At 42.2% G+C, this 18,904-nt stretch overlaps 1 protein-coding gene across 3 annotated transcripts in view; it reads right to left on the reverse strand.

Annotated features, from left to right (window-relative positions):
* Positions 1 to 17,842, reverse strand: part of LOC144086233 (glutamate decarboxylase 1-like) — a 62,567-nt gene extending 44,725 nt beyond the window's left edge. For 2 of the 3 annotated variants that reach the window (XR_013304381.1, XM_077616099.1), the window contains exons 1-6: positions 17,668 to 17,842; positions 16,821 to 16,937; positions 15,289 to 15,345; positions 13,768 to 13,908; positions 12,826 to 13,068; positions 10,335 to 10,425 (exon numbers count right to left, since the gene is read on the reverse strand). Coding sequence is in view for 2 of the 3 variants with exons in the window: in XM_077616099.1 (XP_077472225.1) it covers positions 10,335 to 10,425; positions 12,826 to 13,068; positions 13,768 to 13,908; positions 15,289 to 15,345; positions 16,821 to 16,896 (608 nt within the window). In the remaining variant the exon portion in view is untranslated. The remainder of the gene's footprint in view (positions 1 to 10,334; positions 10,426 to 12,825; positions 13,069 to 13,767; positions 13,909 to 15,288; positions 15,346 to 16,820; positions 16,938 to 17,667) is intronic. The other variant, XM_077616100.1, reaches the window with a different exon arrangement.
* Positions 17,843 to 18,904: the final 1,062 nt, after the last annotated feature.

An 18,904-nucleotide genomic window follows, 5' to 3' on the forward strand; every position in this document is an offset into this window, starting at 1 on the left:
AAGTAATATAAAAATATAAGAATCACATCCTGTTAAGGAAAATACAAAAAAATGCCTAAATTGCCTAATCTAAGATATTATTACGATCCCGGTGGTTCATTTCAGACTCGTTGGCAATCTGCCGTGATGGATACATCGCATCTCCCCCCGAGCGCAATCAAATCCCGGCGACTGCAGAAAAGAAAGTTTGCCTCGCAGATGCCAGCAAACAACGAATCACTTACCTCCTCTCTGTCTCCTCACTTACCTACAGTCAGCCAGCAGGAGGCAGATCACCGCCTAACGTCCTTCAAGTTACCTGACCCCGAAGTTATTACACAGAAGGGGTTGTGTGTCGTGCTACCGCAACTTTAGAGTGCTGAAGGCTGTGGGAAAAAAACTGTTCTTAAGCCTATTTGTCCGTGCTTTGTGAGACCTGTAGCGTCTGCCAGAGGGCAGCAGCTGGAACTGGTTGTGACCAGGGTGAAATGGGTCCCTGACAATGTTCCCGGCTCTCCTGAGGTAGCGAGGGCTGGCAATGTCTTCCAGGGAGGGCAGAGAGCAGCCGACAATCTTCTGGGCAGTGTTGATCACCATCTGCATGGCCTTTTTGTCTGCTGCCATACTTCCAGCGTATCACACTGTAATGCAGTATGCCAGGATGCTCTCCACAGTGGCTCTATAGAAGGTTACCAGAAGCTTAGTGTCCAAGTTGTTCCTCCTGAGTACCCTCAGGAAATGGAGTAATTTCTGGGCCTTCTTCACCACTGCCGTGGTGTTGGTAGACCAGGAGAGCTTATCCGTGACGTGGACCCCCAGGAATTTGAAGGAATGGACTGTCTACGCATACTCCATTTATGAGGAGTGGGGCCAGGTCTGTGCTGCGTTTGCAAAAGTCCAGGATTATATCTTTAGTTTTCGTGGAGTTCAGTTTGAAATTGTTCACCAAGCTCCACGAAGACAGTTTGTTGACCTCATCTCTGTAGGCCGACTCATCCCCTCCTGAGATGAGTCCGACCACAGTGGTGTCATCGGCAAATTGGATGATGGAGTTAGACTGGTGGGTCGGTGTACGGTCGTATGTGTACAGGGAGTACAGAAGAGGACTCAGTACACAGCCTTGAGGGGAGCCAGTGCTCAGTGTAATGTAGGAAGGGAGGTGGGGACCAAGTCTAACAGGTTGTGGTCGGTTGGTTAAGAAGTTCTCTATCCAGCAGCAGATGGAAGAGGATAGTCCAAGGTGGGAGAGTTTGTCAGCCAGAATGTATTATAGTGTTGAAGGCTGAGCTATAGTCAATGAAAAGCATCCTCACGTAATTCCCATGGTGCTCCAGGTGGCTCAGTGCTGTGTGTAGAGCTACGGTGATGGCGTCCTCAGTGGACCTATTTGCTCTATAAGCAAACTGGTGAGGGTCAACTGAGGGAGGGATTGTATCCCTGACATGGTGGGCGACCAACTTTTCAAAGCACTTCATGATCACAGGCGTAAGTGCAACAGGCCTATAATCATTCAGACTGTCAATGGTTGGCTCTTTAAGGACAGGGATAATGGTGGCAGATTTCAGGCAGGATGGAATGATGGATTGTTGCAGGGAACAATTGATTTTTTTGTGAAAACACCAGTCAGCTGGTCAGCACAGGCTTTCACCACCTTCCTAGGTACTCCGTCGGGACCAGTAGCCTTCCTGGTTTTCACAGTCCGCATTACCTGTCTCATTTCATGTTCCTGAAGCTTCAGTGTACTGCTGCAGGGTGGTGGTGAATGTGTTGAGACTGGGTCCGATTTTTTAGTCTCAAAGCGGGCAAAGAAACGGTTCATTTCTTCTGCTAGTGAGGCATCTGCGTTAATAGACACATTATTGTCATTGTAATTGGTAATATGTCGTATTCCCTGCCACATTTTATTTGGTTTATTTCCTGTGAAGTGCTCCTCGATTTTCCTTGTACAGTGGTACCTCGAGATACGATCTTAATCCGTTCCGGAACTGAGCTCGTATGACGAGATTCTCGTAACTCGAGCGGACGTTTTCCATTGAAATGAATGGAAAACACATTAATTCGTTACAGCCCTCTGAAAAAACACCAAAAACAGGATATTGGATTGGAAAAAATGTTTTATTTCTTCTAATTCGCCATCTATTAACAAAGTAACACATAACTAGTGGTTTAATAGTAATAAAATGTGTTTAATCTAACTAAAATTGGGCAGAATTCGCCGACGGGAGACAGAGACGTTTGGGGGCGTGGGGGGTGGCGTTCGTTTTCTTTCCACGACAACGCACTCGTAAACGGAACAAACAAATTTAAATTAACTTGGATTAATATATACAGACACTCAAACATACGTTTAATGTAACTTTACACAAAACTGAATTCAAATTTTGTTGTAATCTTTTGTTACCTTCGTTTTCCGGGTTGGCGGTTTGCCACGACTCCACCCTCACGTTCGCTATCGATGGACTGTTTGCTGTTGTATTGCCTTCAAAATATTCCCAAAATGATGCACACAAATGTCCTCACAATAGGATAACGCACGACCACTTGCCAACGAGAAATAGTCTTTAAAGAACGATCGCGGGAGCTTCTTTCCTTAGAAAGAATAACAGGAAATACAATAGTTGAGCTTACCCACGTATTGATTGTGGGTAATGAAGTTTTATTCTGAGAAAGGTTGCCATTGCCTATGGGTGTTGTGTGCACGAGTATACTTCATTACCCAGAAAGCCCTCTTGCATGCGCGTTGTGCGTTTCCTGGTCTTAGGAGAAACTCGTCTGAATTAATCGTTCCGTGCTCGTACATATTGTTATACACGAAAGATATGCAAAAAAGACCTGGCTTGGTCACATCACGAAATTTTGATCGCATGACGGGCGAATTATTCGATCGAAATTTCCGCCGTAAGACGAGAATTTTGTATGACGAGCGGTCGTATGACGAGGTACCACTGTATATGCTGCTTTGTCCTTTTTAATGCCTCTCTTCAGCTCTGCTCTGGCAGCGCTGTATTGTACCTTGTCCCTGACCTGAAGGCGGTATTACGGCATTTGACGAGTGCCTGTGTCTCACTGGTCATCCAGGGTTTTTGGTTAGGAAAAACCAGTATCCGTTTATTAACAGTGATGTTGTCCGTGCAGTTTTTGATGTAGGAAAGTACAGTGTCCGTGTAGTCCTGGAGGTTGTTGTGTTCAAAAAGTTCCCAAATGGTGCGAGAAAAACAGTCCTGAAGCTGAGAAAGGGCGTCCTGGGGCCATGTTTTTATTATCTTTATTTGTGGCCTTGTTAGCCTCCGGAGTGGGGTGTATGAGGGGGTGAGGGACGGGAAGAGATGGTCGGATCCAGCAAGGTGAGGGAGGGGTGTGGCTCTATAAGCATGTTTGATGTTAGAATAAACACTGAGTTTTATCTCCTCTGGTGTGACACTTCACGTACTGGGTAAACTTACGCAGAACAGTCTTTAAACATGCTTTGTTGAAGTCACCAGCGAGATAAAGACTCCATCGGGGTGGTCAAGCTGCTGTTTGTTTATAGTCGCTAGCAGGAGGCTGAGTGCCGTGCTAACATTAGCATCCGGTGGGATGTAAACAGCCATTACAATGACAATTGTTAGCTCTCTAGGTAGATAGAAGGGCCTGCACCGTACTGCCAAGAGCTCTAAATCCGGGGAGCAGTGAGTGTTAATGATCCTACTGTTGCAGCACCAGTCATTGTGTATATACACGCAAAGTCCCGCCCCCCCTTGCTTTTCCCTGATTCTTTCGAACGATCATTTTGGAATAGCGTCCGGCTAGCTAGCGATACCGCGGCTTTGGGGATTTGCGGGTGTAGCCACGTTTCCGTGATGGAAATAAAGTTACAGTTCCTGACAAAGCTGTTGGTAGCAAGCTGAAGTTCCAAATCATCCATTTTGTGGGTGATGGATCTGGCGTTGGTCAAGAAGATACTCGGAAGCGGTGCTCGGTATGTTGCTTCCTTAGCTTAGCAGCTAGGCCCGCCCAGCCTCCGCGCTTTTGCTTTCTTTCCCTTTGCCGCCTCCGACGTACTCTGAGTGGGCTGACTATCCACGGAGATCCCGGTGGTCTCGCGATGTCCTCGGGGATATTGTAGGTTTGTTGGTAATCTGTTGTGATGGATATATCGCATCTCCAGCCAAGAGTAATTAAATCTTGGCGACTGTAGAAAAAGTTTGCCTCGCAGATGTTAGTAAATAACAATAAGATTGAGAAAGCAAAACACCGAACTGGAGAGCACCGCCATCTTGGTATCTAATTTTAATTTAACCACCAATTGTGCAAGTTATCCTACTTGAAAATAGGCCTGTAATTGTCAACATGGGTAAACCTCAACCATGAGAGACAGAATGTGGAAAGAAAAACCAGAAAATCACATCGTTTGATTTTTAAAGAATTTATTTGCAAATCATGGTGGAAAATAATTATTTGGTCAATACCAAAAGTTCATCTCAATACTTCGTTATGTCAAATCAAATCAAATGAAAAGCCTTTATTGTCATCACACAGCTGCTTATAACGAAATTGGTGGTGCTACGCAAGTGTGTTTTCCCAGTAAAAAAAACATAAATAAGCGATATAAAAATATAAAAAGTCACATCCTGGCAAGGTAAATTCTAAGATATTGCACAATCTAAGATATTGCACAATCTAAGATATTGCACGTTGTTATTGCACACCCCGAAGTTGTTGCACAGAAGGGATTGTGTGTCGTGCTAACTCAAGTTCAGAGCCCTGATTGCTGTGGGAAAAAAACTGTCCTGAAGTCTATTTGTCCGTGCTTTGTGAGACCTGTAGCGTCTGCCAGAGCGCAGTAGCTGGAACAGGTTGTGGCCAGAGTGGCATGGGTCCCTGACAATGTTCTGCTGAGGTAGCGAGGGCTGGCAATGACGTCCAGTGAGGGCAGAGAGCAGCCGATGATATTCTGGGAGGTGTTAATCACTCTCTGCATGGCTTTTTTGTCTGCTGCCATGCTTCCAGCGTACCATACTGTAATGCAGTATGCCAGGATGCTCTCCACAGTGGCTCTATAGAAGGTTACCAGAAACTTAGTGTCCAATTTTTCCTCCTGAGTACCCTCAGGAAATGGAATCGTTCCTTCTTCACTACTGCCGTGGTGTTGGTAGACCAGGAGAGCTGAAACCCTGTCTACGCATACTCCATTCATGAGGAGTGGGGCCAGATCTGTGCTGCGTTTGCAAAAGTCCAGGATTATTTCTTTAGTTTTCGTGGTTGTTCACCAAATATCACGAAGACAGTTTGTTGACCTCATCTCTGTAGGCAGACTCATCCCCCCCTGTGATGAGTCCGACCACAGTGGTATCATTGGTAAATTTGATGATGGAGTTAGACTGGTGGGTCGGTGTACAGTTGTATGTGTATAGAGAGTATAGAAGAGGTTATGTACCCGTTGTTGGCAATAACGGAGGCCAAACGTTTTCTGTAACACTTCACAAGCTTTTCACACACTGTTGCTGGTATTTTGGCCCATTCCTCCATGCAGATCACCTCTAGAGCAGTGATGTTTTGGGGCTGTCGTTGGGCAACACGAACTTTCAACTCTCTCCACAGATTTTCTATGAGGTTGAGATCTGGAGACTGGCTAGGCCACTCCAGGACCTTGAAATGCTTCTTACGAAGCCACTCCTTTGTCGCCCTGGCTGTGTGTTTGGGATCATTGTCATGCTGAAAGACCCAGCCACGTCTCATCTTCAATGTCCTTGCTGATCGAAGGAGATTTTCACTTAAAATCTCTCGATACATGGCCCCATTCATTATTTCCTTTATACCGATCAGTCGTCCTGAGCCCTTTGCAGAAAAACAGCCCCAAAGCATGATATTTCCAATATTCCCCATACTTCACAGTGGGTATGGTGTTCTTCGAATGCAATTCAGTATTCTTTCTCCTCCAAACTCTACCAAAAAGTTCTATTTTAGTTTCATCTGACCATAACATATTATTCCAGTCCTCATCTGGATCATTCAATTGCTCTCTAGCGAACCGCAGTCGGGCCTGGATGTGTACTGGCTTCAGCAGGGGGACACGTCTGGCAGTGCAGGATTTGAGTCTGTGGCGGCGCATTGTGTTACTGATAGTAGCCTTTGTTACTGTGGTCCCAGCTCTCTGTAGGTCATTCGCTAGGTCCGCCCGTGTGGTTCTGGGATTTTTGCTCACCGTTCTTGTTATCATTTTGACGCCACGGAGTGAGATCTTGCATGGAGCCCCAGATCGAGGGAGATTATCAGTGGTCTTGTATGTCTTCCATTTTCTAATAATTGCTCCCAAGGTTGATTTCTTTACTCCAAGCATTTTACCTATTGCAGATTCACTCTTCCCAGCCTGGTGCAGGTCTACAATTTTGTCTCTGGTGTCCTTCGACAGCTCTTTGGTCTTGTCCATAGTGGAGTTTGGAGTGTTAGAGACTGAGGTTGTGGACAGGTGTCTTTTATACCGATAATGAGTTAAAACAGTTCAACTATTAATACAGGTAACGAGTGGAGACCTCGTTAGACCTCGTTAGAAGAAGTTAGACCTCTTTGTCAGCCAGAAATCTTGCTTGTTTGTAGATGACTAAATACTTATTTTCCACTCTAATTTGGAAATAAATTCTCTAAAAATCAAACAATGGGGTTTTCTGTTTTATTTTTCCATATTCTGTCTCTCATGGTTGAGATTTACCCATGTTGACAATTACAGGCTTCTCTAATCTTTTCAAGTAGGAGAACATGCACAATTGGTGGTGGACTAAATACTTATTTGCCCCACTGTATGTGTGAACAAACTTTTAGTGTGATGAACACCAACAAAGGACCCCACAGATCCCAGATGAGTGATGAACACCTCAGATCTTTTCTGAGAAATACCACTACAGGATTACCACCAGACTTCGATGCACTGGCTAAAATGGCTTATTAATACTGTGCTCATTAAAAAGGTTGGTTAATACTTTCATGTTTTTTCTGTTTATGTTTCATATTTACTGTTAACAAATGCAGTTTTTATATTTATCGTATCTTGTGCTGACCCGGCCCGTCAGTCAAATTGTAAAGGTCAATGTGGCCCCTGGGACGAAAGGGAAACCGTGGATTTGTACTTGTACCTATAAATAAGAAAGTACTTCAGTATTTGTACCTATCCAACTACTGCTCTGGGAGATACAAATCAACAACATTCACAGTAATGTTTTACAATTCACATCCATGTACAGCAAAACATGTATTAGGAAATGGAAACATCGGAATATAGATTTCAAAGTTATATGGATTTTCTTTCATTATTTTTTTTTGATTGACCCAGATTAAAACAGCCAGGGATGAAGTGTATGTTTTAGCATTTAAGAATCTTAATTAAAAATTATGGTATGAAAGTGTCAATTTAGGGAGACGTTGATTCATTTTCTGAACCACTTATCCCCACAAAGGTTGCTGGGGGTGGTGGAGCTCATCCCAGCTGACTTCGGGCCGTAGAGGGAGGACACCCTGAATCGGTGGCCAGCCGATCACAGGGGGCATGTGGAGACGACAACCATTCACACTCACACTCATACCTAAGGGCAATTTAGAGTCTCCAACCAGACTGGCAAGCATGTTTTTTGAATATGGAAGGAAACCAGAGTACCCGGAGAAATCCCACGCAAGTCCAGGGAGATCATGCAAACTCAACACAGGAGGACCGACCTGGGCTCAGTTGGGCGTGTGTGGTCGTTTGGTCGCCGGTCTTTTGGTCGCGGTCTTTTGGTCGCCCGGACTTTTGGTCGCCGGTCTTTTTGGTCGCCGGTCTTTTGGTCGCGTTTTGGTCACCCAAATGATCGGCTGCTGCCATCTACTGTCAATTTATTAAAAAGAAGACAAAGCAAATTCACAGATGGTGTTTTTATTGAACCAGTAAAACTTACAAATTCTAGCAACCTTCATTCTCTCTGAGAGAAATAAGAGCACTCATTTAACACATCGGCTGCTGCCATCGACTGTCATGGGCATCCAATGAACTCGGAGGACTATGGAAACCCGGATCGATTCGTGAACAATGTAGAGTATCTGCAAGCCATTGCATACAATTTGTAATAAAAACTCCCATCTGTGAATTGCCTTTGTACATAATTTGTAAGTTTGTATTTGTAATTTTTGTACAGAATTTGTAAGTTTTATTGCTAAAATTTGTAAGTTTTACTGCTAGAATTTGTAAGTTTTATTGCTTCAATAAAAACACCATCTGTGAATTTGCTTTGTCTTCTTTTTAATAAATTAATTTTACTTATTACCTTTTATTTTAATGTCAAAGTTCCGGGCTAAGACTTTTATTTGTTTGATAAAAATGACCATCTAAAGTATTTCAACATTGCAAGTTCTCCCAGAGAGAATGAAGGTTCATTGGACGCCTATGACAGTCGATGGCAGCAGCCGATGTGTTAAATGCTTTCGGTGAATGCTTTCTCCCAGAGAGAATTAAGGTTGCTAGAATTTGTAAGTTTTACTGCTTCAATAAAAACACCATCTGTGAATTTGCTTTGTCTTCTTTTTAATAAATTGACAGTAGATGGCAGCAGCCGATCATTTGGGCGACCAAACCGCGAACCAAAAGACCGGTGACCAAAAAGACCGGCGACCAAACGTCCGGGCGACCAAAAGACAGCGACCAAACGACCGCACACGCCCAACTGCGCCCAAGACCCAATCTTCGGGCTCATGTCGTTAGGTTATCTTGAAGAATTTGAAGGTAATCCTCCTTCTTCATTATCCCATTTACTCTCTGTAAAGCACCAGTTCCATTGGCAGCAAAAACAGCCCCACAGCACAATACTACCACCGCATGGTGTACTTGGGGTCAAAGGCCTCACCTTTTCTCCTCCAAACATATTGCTGGACATTGTGGCCAAACAGCTCGATTTTTGTTTTGTCTGACCACAGAACTTTCCTCCAGAAGGTCTTATCTTTGTCCATGTGATCAGCAGAAAACTTCAGTCGAGCCTTAAAGTGCCGCTTTTGGAGCAAGGGCTTCCTTCTTGCACGGCAGCCTCTCAGTCCATGGAGATGCAAAACATGCTTGACTGTGGACATTGACATCTGTGTTCCAGCAGCTTCTAATTCTTGGCAGATGTGCTTTTTGGTGATTCTCGATTGATTCTTCTCCCTCCTGACCAATTTTCTCTCAGCAGCAGGTGAAAGCTTGCATTTTCTTCCTGATTGTGGCAGTGACAAAACAGTGCCATGCACGTTATACTTACAAACAATTGTTTGCACTGTTGCTCTTGGGACTTGCAGCTGCTTTGAAATGGTTCCAAGTGACTTTCCTTGTTCAAGTCAAGGATTCGCTTTTTCAGATCCATGCTGAGTTCCTTTGACTTTCCCATTGTAGCGTTTGTGGGCGTTTGCATCCATTGAGCCCTATTTGAATGGCCTCAGAGAAGTCACCAGCTGTAGTCACTCATAATCACTCACAAGAAGTTAAGAGGCCATGCTATGAAGCTCATTTCACTGACACAACTTTTTAAGTCACCCAAATTGCTAATTCGTGTTGCTGTATGTATATTTTTGACCCAGAAGATTTGATCACTGTTAACCCATAATAAAGTCATAAAAGAACAAAACTTCATGAATGTTTTTTGTGACAAAGAAGTATCTGTTCCAATCACTCTATCAGAGAAACATCAGAGTTGTAGAAGTAACTGGAAACTCAAGAGAGCATGACATTATGTTCGTCACAAGTGTATGTAAACTTTTGACCACAACTATATATAATATATATATATATATATATATATATATATATATATATATATATATATATATATATATATATATATAATATATATATATATATATATAATATATATATATATATATATATATATATATATAATTTATTTATTTATGTATTTATTATTTATTTTTTTATTAACACAATAAAATGTTTTCATCATTTATTCCCAATTTTGCATATGTGAACAATACTGAGTAGGTTTCTCAGATTTAGCAAAGGGCATTTCCTTGTGGTGTTATAAAATGTGGCACGATTATTTTTATTAGGAGCCAACATGTGTTTTGGTGTGTCTATGCTTGCATAAGGTGTGAAGATTTTGTGGTTCCTGCCCTCTATCAGACTAAGCTTCTATGTAACTGTGACCTGCGATCAATATGCAATCTAACCACCCCTGGGGCAGGAGAGACTGCAATACACAGAGCAGCTTGACAACTCTATCAACTCAGGTCTCTACAGGAATAAAAAAAAACATTTACAATGACTGGCAGTGTTGCCGTGTGGCCTACAAATGCTATATTTTGATAAGGCATGCAGTCGGGGGTGTCCATTAATGGTGCCAAACAAAAGACAAGAGTGAATTACTTACATGTTGGTGTTGGCAGTGGAGGTGAGCCACTCTCCTGCCAGGCCAATAATGTCCAAACCTGAGGACAACTGGTTGAAGAAGCGAGGGTGACCTAAGAAAGATACACAAAACCATGGAACTCATCCTGGACTTCAGACGGAACAAGACCGCTGCGTTCTGCTGATCTCATTTGGACTACTAATTTTTTATTTTTTATTTACTGATTATTTGTATGTATGTTTGTTGTTGTTATTTGTGCACTACATGGTGAAATCTTTAAATTTCATTATACTTGTATAATGACAATAAAAGTGTTCAATTCAATTCAAGCTGCTGCTGCTGCTAGCGCCTTTAGGAAAGCTATTCTAAACCCAAATAAATTGCTGTACCCCTCTGGTAACAATGTTGTAATGTGACAGCAATTTAGACTCAAGGTGCATGCACACAGTCAGCCTAAAAAAAGCCTCCAGCCTAAAGGCAGTCATGGATATAGATGGCATGTAAATGTAGTTTAAGTATTCACCTCTATAAGCTGCATTTTAAATGACAAATTGACAGTTGTACTACAGATCATAGTGGTTTGAAACTGGACCGGATCATATTGACTAGTATTGGTAGGTACAGTTGTGCTCTTAGATATTTTTACATTCAATCTTCTCACTCAAAATGCATATCTCGTATATATTTCCATGGTAGTTAATCAACTTGGCATGAATCTGAAACAAACAACAAAATGTGATTTAAAATAAAGTGTAGAGAATTATATATTTTTGACTCATTTACTTGTTTTTTATGCTTCAACTAAGTGGATATTGTGCTGTTCCTTATGGTGTCTGTCACACTCTGTCCTTTTGGAGCCAGTATAAAAAACATATTTTACTATGGATGGACAGTCTTTGTCACAGTGGACAAATAATATGAATGTTGTTTTTCAGCAGTATTTCGCATTATCTCATCCTATCTCATCTCATTTTCTTAACCGGGGTGCTGGAGCCTATCCCAGCTGACTCCGGGCCAGAGGCGGGGGACACCCTGAATCGGTGGCCAGCCGATCGCAGGGCACATGGAGACCCATGCACACTCGCACCCATACCTAGGTGCAATTTAGAGTGTCCAATCAGCCTACCATGCAGGTGGGAAGAAACCGGAGTACCCGGAGGAAACCCATGCAGGCTCGGGGAAAACATGCAAACTCCACACAGATGGACATGACCTGGATTTGAACCCAGGACGCCAGAGCTGTGAGGCCGACACGCTAACCACTCGCGCCACCGGGCCGCCTTATTTCGCTTTATAAAAATAGTTAATTATATATATATATATATATATATATACATACATACATATATATATATACATATATATATATATATATATATATATATATATATATATATATATATATATATATATAATAAGATGTTTTATAGTTTTTCCAAGAAAATATTCTAATTAACTCTCACTTAACAGTTTTATACTCAGTCTGTTCCTCACAAGTTAAAGCAAAATCTGGCCTAAACAGATCTTGAGATACTTTTTTTTTTTTTATGTCAAGGCACTTTTAATTTTGGTACATCCATCTGTCCTATATTAATAAAGTGACAAAGCATTATAAACAACACACAGCTAAATATTCAAAAGTAGCTTTATTTGAAAAGGCAGGATTTCTGTTATTTATCTTTTAGGAACTCATTGTGCATTTGTTTGCAGTAAAGTATTAAAGCATATTGGTTAGAGACAAACATGTGGAAACAATGGAATTGTATTTAGTAACATGGCCAAAGCCTAGCCTCACAATGGAGTATTTCTCATACATGCAATCAGAAGTGGAAATGGATGTAGATACATAGTGACATACTGTATGAAACCCAGGGGACTGTTTTAGCACTGTCGTTTTAACAGCGGCAAACCAGTCGGGTTAGGATGCCTCCGGGGGACATTTGCTTTAATAAGTGAGATGAGAGAGCAGAAGGGTGTCATGTGAATTAATTCCACGAGGACAATGAATAAGGCAATAGGTTCCTGAGAGATTCTCTTGAACAGTCTGTGGATTCATTCACTTCTCTAATTAGACAAATAATTATACTGTAGATTTTTTTTACCATGCTATTATCAGTGATGGGATTTGTCCTTGTCTGGGGGGGCTAGGACAGTGCTGGAGTCTATCCCAGCTGCTTTCGGGCCAGAGGCGAGAGATATCCTGAATTGGTGGCCAGCCAATCGCAAGGCACAAGGAGAGAAACAACCATTCACGCTCACACTCATACATAGGGGCAATTTAGAGTATCAAGTCAGCCTACCATGCATGTCCTTGGAATGTGGGAGAAAAACGGAGTACCCGGAGAAAACCCACGCAGGAGAACAAGCAAACTCCACACAGGTGGACTGACTTGGATTTGAACCCAGGACCCCCACTGTTAGGCCGACGTGGTAACCGCTTGCGCTGACGGGCCGCCCGTAAAAAAATTGTCCAGTAAAATATAATTTACATGTAATGCATGCATGTTTTTACCTGTGCGGATGCCGTATTTGAGTGTGTCCCTACAGTCCACCAGGATCTGCTCAAGAGACTCGGGTTGATCAGACAGCTCCAGGTTGAATCCCTCCATTCCCTCCAGGAGTTGATGAGGGTGGTGGAAGTCCAAGACCTTGGTGGAGCGGTCGAACGTTTTCTTCACATAGTTGGTAAGGATGTCAACCACCTCCAGTAAAAATTGCATGGTCGGTTCGTCTGCATTTTTTGCAGGCAATAGATCTCAAAACAGAATGGAAATGTATTTGTAAATATTGAAGATTTTAGCATTTTCTAATCAAATGTCATGAGCTTGGGAAAAGATGACAGTAGATTTAATTTTTCATTCATTCATCTTCCGTACCACGAAGGTTCGTAAGTGTCGTGGGGGTTGCTGGAGCCTATCCCAGCGGACTTCGGATGAAAGTCAGACCCCACCCTACGCTGATCGCCAGTCAGCCGTAGGGCACACAGAGAGACAGAGGACCTTTCACATTCACAATAAAACTGCCACCAGCAGGAATCGAGCCCACGCCTGCCTGCACTGAAGTCAGGCGAGTGAACCACAACACCATGAAAAAACAGATTTCATTTTGTTTTCATAATTTTAATTTGATTTAAATTTGTATGAATTAATTAAAATTTCACATTTAGAAAATGCATGCCACTCCTTTATGTATATTGAAAAGATGCACTGCATTAAATGAGGCACAATTAAAAAAAATACAATTTTGAACACTTGGGAGATCTATATTTTATTTTCATATCATATTGAATTATACATTTTACATTTTTATTAAGCCATTTCCTTCTTGCCATTAGTATTTCCTTATTTTGGAACCATCAGTGTAAGATTCCCAGAAAATGTGTGTTTTGATAATAATATTAATGGTTTTGATTGGTGCTACATTGTTTTAAATTTGTTTCTATAGTGATTCTTACCTCGAGCAAATAGGTTCGAGAAGTCTGTCTCGGTGCGTCGGAACCGGGCGTCCCTGTCGCTGTTGTCACAAGAGAGCAGGTTCTTTTGACCTACTCTTGTTCTACCTTTCTCCTCCATATCGTTGTTCTTCTGCAGGAACCCTAGGGTGTTGCATGGGGAAGTACACGAGTTGTCACCAAACATTTCCATCGTACAATGTTTTAAAATATCTTAAATATTTGTGTATTTTAAAGCAAACTGATGCGTTACTGGTTGTTTAAAAATCCAAATATTTCTGGCGAAGGCCAAACCAAATTTAGGCTATATACAGATTAGACCACACCCCCGCAAGCCCTCCCCCAACATCCGCATGTCCTCCCTCCACCCACATAACGAGTGTTAATGAAGGTTAGTCAGAACCACGGCATATAAGCCTGCTCAATGATTGATCCACCCCCTGTTCAAAGGCCCTAAAGGCTGGTAAAGTGCTAAATTTAGATGGTAAAACGAAAAATAAATGCAGGCATTCTATATCAAAAGCATTCACATACTTTTTTTCAATTCATACAATTTCTATGAAGAAAAATATCATCTTATATTTTTAACATATACATTCTAAAATAAACGGTGACATGAAACTCTGATTCCATTCGAGCGTAATTTCTATAATAATTGGTGGCAATGCATTCATCAATTACTGATGTATCAATTGTTTGTTCCTTGGAAAACTGTCATTTTCAATTAATGGTTGACAGTTACAGCCATCCCTGCCATGGTTATTTCTTTAAAAAATTAAAATTAAAACGTAAGTAAGAAAAAGAAATACTACACAATTCAGTAAATGTCCACCCACACAAACTTGACTGCTAATTTTCATCATGCAAATAATATATGCGACCGTGCATGCTTCATAACATATTTCCTTTGCTGACCGTGCCTGGAAAATGGAAAAGACATAGGAGGATCAGGGTGCGGTCAGAGTGGGTGAGAACAGCTCTCACCATCAGACCCACAGGGTAATGTCCACTGACCTTTCCAAGATGGTAACACACTGTGACACTTTTGTTCTCACAGCCTACAGTGGCCTATTTTAGAAGACAGTGACTTGGCTGCGAACAGCGACCCCCAGGACAATGCGACATTTTTGAACGTCCACATGGCACAATTTAATAAGCTCCAATACAACAGGTCTATCACATATTGCACATTATTAATGCGTCAATGTACTGACTATCCATAATAATGAGGTAGAGTATGGCTTATGTTTGACTCCCTGCCCTAAAAGGAGCAGTTACCCATGAAATTAATGTGCAAAATAATAAAACAAATGTGTTCATTCAAAAAATTACAATGGATCGACGCAAATTTTAAAACAACATTATAATCGCACTTCCAAGTTTTTTTGAATGTTTATTGGGTTGCAGGGTTATTCTGACGGAACATACCAACTTAAATATACATTCTTTCAATTAGAAATCTGCCGGAAATCGGGAACCACCTCAAGGCCGCGGCCATAATATTTGCAGAATGAGAAAACTTACCACAAATCCTCATGCCCAGTTTCCGTGTACAGCCATGCATCCACGCATATTCGTAGGCTAAAACAGAATAGACCTTTAATTTTGTGATGTACGGCAGCGAAAAAAAAGATGAAAATGTGGCCAAGCAGCGCAAGCGTGAGGCAGGGTTGACGGGTGATCATCGGACTCAATGAATTCAAATGTTCTTCTTTGATCTCTGTAGATCATTTGTTGTTTTTTGGGTCCCTACCCCCACCCCCCCAAAAAAACACGTCAAAAATGTTTACATGTTTAGTAAAAAAAAAAGAACTCCTAAATTCATGACAATTTAGATCGCTTTTTTAACGAAATTATTTTGTTCTATAAATGGATTATTAATATATTTTTTAGGATTACGCCACTGCATATGGGATAAGTCATAACATTTCCGACTCGTAGGCCAAATCAATAGGGACACGCTGGCTCACATCCTACACCCACGCAAAGTAGCCGTGTGGGAAACTAACACCCGTGAAATGAACTCAGGGAGGCGGGTGGAAATTAATTGAGTATAGCACCGTTTTTGACTGGAGCGAGCTGGTGGTGGTCGTGGAAGTCTATATAGCAGACATTCGGAGTCTCATCCATACACTCAAAAGCGTGGTTATGCGCAGAGACTAGGCTCATTTGAACCAAATGCATGGGGAAAAACAAAATCTAAGACATTTTCACGGACAAAAAAAATGTTCGAGCAAGGCCGCAGCACACGCACGACTACAAGGCTTCGAGAGTAAAATGACGCATATAACTAAGATAATGTCATCATACACCAGCAGTACGCAAGCCAAATCATCTCAAAATCACAAACAGGGTCCTAGATTTGAACAAATAGGCATTTAAAAAATATATTAATCACTTCATCATTTCAGCGTCCGTTTATATTTCGTAAACTGACAAAATATGAAACAAATATAAGCATTTGAACCATTTAGTGGTATTATCATATATCTTATGTTAAAAAACATGTTTCATATTTGAATATTCTTTTTTTTAAAAATCTCATCTCATCTCATTTTCTGAACCAGAGGCGGGGGACACCCTGAATCGGTGGCCAGGCGATCGGAAGACACAAGGAGAGAAACAACCATTCAGGAGATAGACAACACTATCACACTCACACCCATACCTAGGGGCAATTTAGAGTGTCTATTTTTTTTAAAATGTGATATTATTATGTCGTCGCCCCGCGCACTGCTTTGCGCACTACTGCCCTCAGACAGACAGACAGACGGACGAACGGACAACCCGGTAGTCGGACAGTCAGCTGTGATGGCTCTGTTTTTAACCGCAGTGATTAACGACGGAGCTCAAAGAGCAAATGATCCGGCCAAGAGTCGCTCCCCGCCAGACAGAAAAGGAGGGGTGACGGCAGAGACGACGGGAGGGAGCGGGGCGCACTTTGAGCAAAGCACCCCTATACTGGCAGTGGCAGCCATGCATGCACAGCATCTCCTTAAAACTAGACGTGAGCGACCATTGGGGGCCGATATTGCAAGGTCTTATAATTGACATACTTGTGGATGAGGCTCTTAAATCGAAAGTGTTGGGGTCCTGGTCTCCGCCGGTGGCTCGAGGCTCTGATGTGGCCATCACTCTTTGTTTATCTGATTTCCAAGAATGCTGTGATTCAACTGCAAACAAAGCAGATTATTTGGAAAAAATGTCACTTTATCAAACGTGTAAAATACATGCCAGTTAACCTGATGAGTAAGACAATAATAACAATAACAGTCGTTATAACACTACCAATAATAATTTTGTTGGGGCATTGAACATGAATGATATCATGCTCTATGCCTGGCGGGGTGCTCTAGGATGGGAAATTTGGAAGCACAATTGCGCACTGACACAACGGACAATAGGAATATATCCCCGAGGATAAAATGGGTTACATCCATCTCGGGAACGCGCAGCCACATTTCTTCGACTGTATTGGCCATTAAAATTTTCAGAGACGTCGGTGGAAGTCTGACAGCTTGAAATAAAAATATACTCTATCAGGAAGAAATAAGCAATACATTTGATTCGCTAGAGAAAATATCAACATTTCGTCAACAAGGACATTTCAGAATAAACAAAGGATAATATAATGCTAAAATAATATTTTATCTTTCAAATTAAACCTTCATGAATTGCACTTGTTATGCAGTAACCGCATTAAAACGAATTTTGCCAAATATTGTACACTGTTCTCAGGCAAAAAAAACAATGAAGGTGGACTAATTCATTTTCTGTCATTTAATATAATTTATTTTCCTTTTAAATCAGCCTCATGGTAAACAAAACCTTTAAAACCAAGACCATTGCAATTAAAACAAGATGCACTACGAGTGTCAGTGGGAATCAAAGCCAACGTTTTACCCGCACGAAGGAGCGCCCACAGGTAGTAGAATCCCCAAAAGTGGACGCTAAAGGTGCAGATGTTTCGAGGCGTCAATAATATCCTCCGGGGGTGCACAAGTGAGCACAGTCTCCCTTAAGAATATTTGATGCCTTATTTATATAGAAGCTGCGGCTACCCATTGGTCTGTTCACACACACACGTGCACACACCCAGCTACGCATTTTGTCACGCACGTGCGCGTGCACACATTCATGAATGACAGCTACACTCTCACCTCCATCTGATGACTTAGAAGGATGGCCAAATGCACATGAGCAATCAATTGAGAAACAATTATAAACAATTTATTTAAAAGATTCAAACAATGAACCCTCCACCACGAGTATATGTGAAGACTGTCAGCATCGCCTCAGGTGCATGGCGAGAGAGAACCCAGGATCCAGTAGGCAGGAAAAGCGAGGGAGGTGCTGGTGCAAAACTTCGGATTTTAATGACAAAAATGGTTGTACAAAAGTGATAAATAGAGGGGGGAGAACGCACACCGAAAGACAGGCAAAAACATGACTTACGTGAAGGCGACCAAACAAAACACCAGGTACATGAGGGAATACTCCCACACCATGCAACAAGAGACTCACACTTCAATACACGAACAGGGGATAATCACAAAATACACAACTGGCAACGAGAGTAAAGGGATGCCAAGAGGGACAAAAGGGGCGAAAAACACACACAATCATCCAGTCAGCACACACAAGGGACGAATCCCAGACGTCGCAAGATCAAAACTACAATGACAACACAGAAAGAGAAGGTCGCATATGTGCAGTGCAAAATGTGGGGAACAAACAAAACAACCCCCAAATGTTCAAAACCCAAAAGAAAAAAATCCTCCATCGGGAGGTCGTGCCGGCCACCGAAGAAGCGGCGAGCTGGTCCTTCAGGGGGTCGTCCCAGCTGGTCCGCGAGGAGGCGCCTGGCTGGCCCGTTAAGTGATTGTCCGGGTTGTCCCGCTAGGCAGTAGCCAGGCATCTCACCCTGGACAGTCTCTGGAGAAGTGATGGCAAGGTGGCGCAGCGACTCACCCAAAACAGAGGCAAATTTGCCGGATGTCTTGACCGGGGATCCTAAAGGTTGATCACACACAGAGTCGCCACCATGGGGGTTGCCGCCCTCGGAGTCCATATCGCCGTCAATATCGTCCTCGTTGTCCTCGAGAAGGTCTCCGCAGTTGGCCTCCAAGTCATCAGCGTC

This window comes from Stigmatopora argus, chromosome 12, assembly GCF_051989625.1.
Source record: "Stigmatopora argus isolate UIUO_Sarg chromosome 12, RoL_Sarg_1.0, whole genome shotgun sequence".
Lineage (NCBI taxonomy): Eukaryota > Metazoa > Chordata > Actinopteri > Syngnathiformes > Syngnathidae > Stigmatopora > Stigmatopora argus.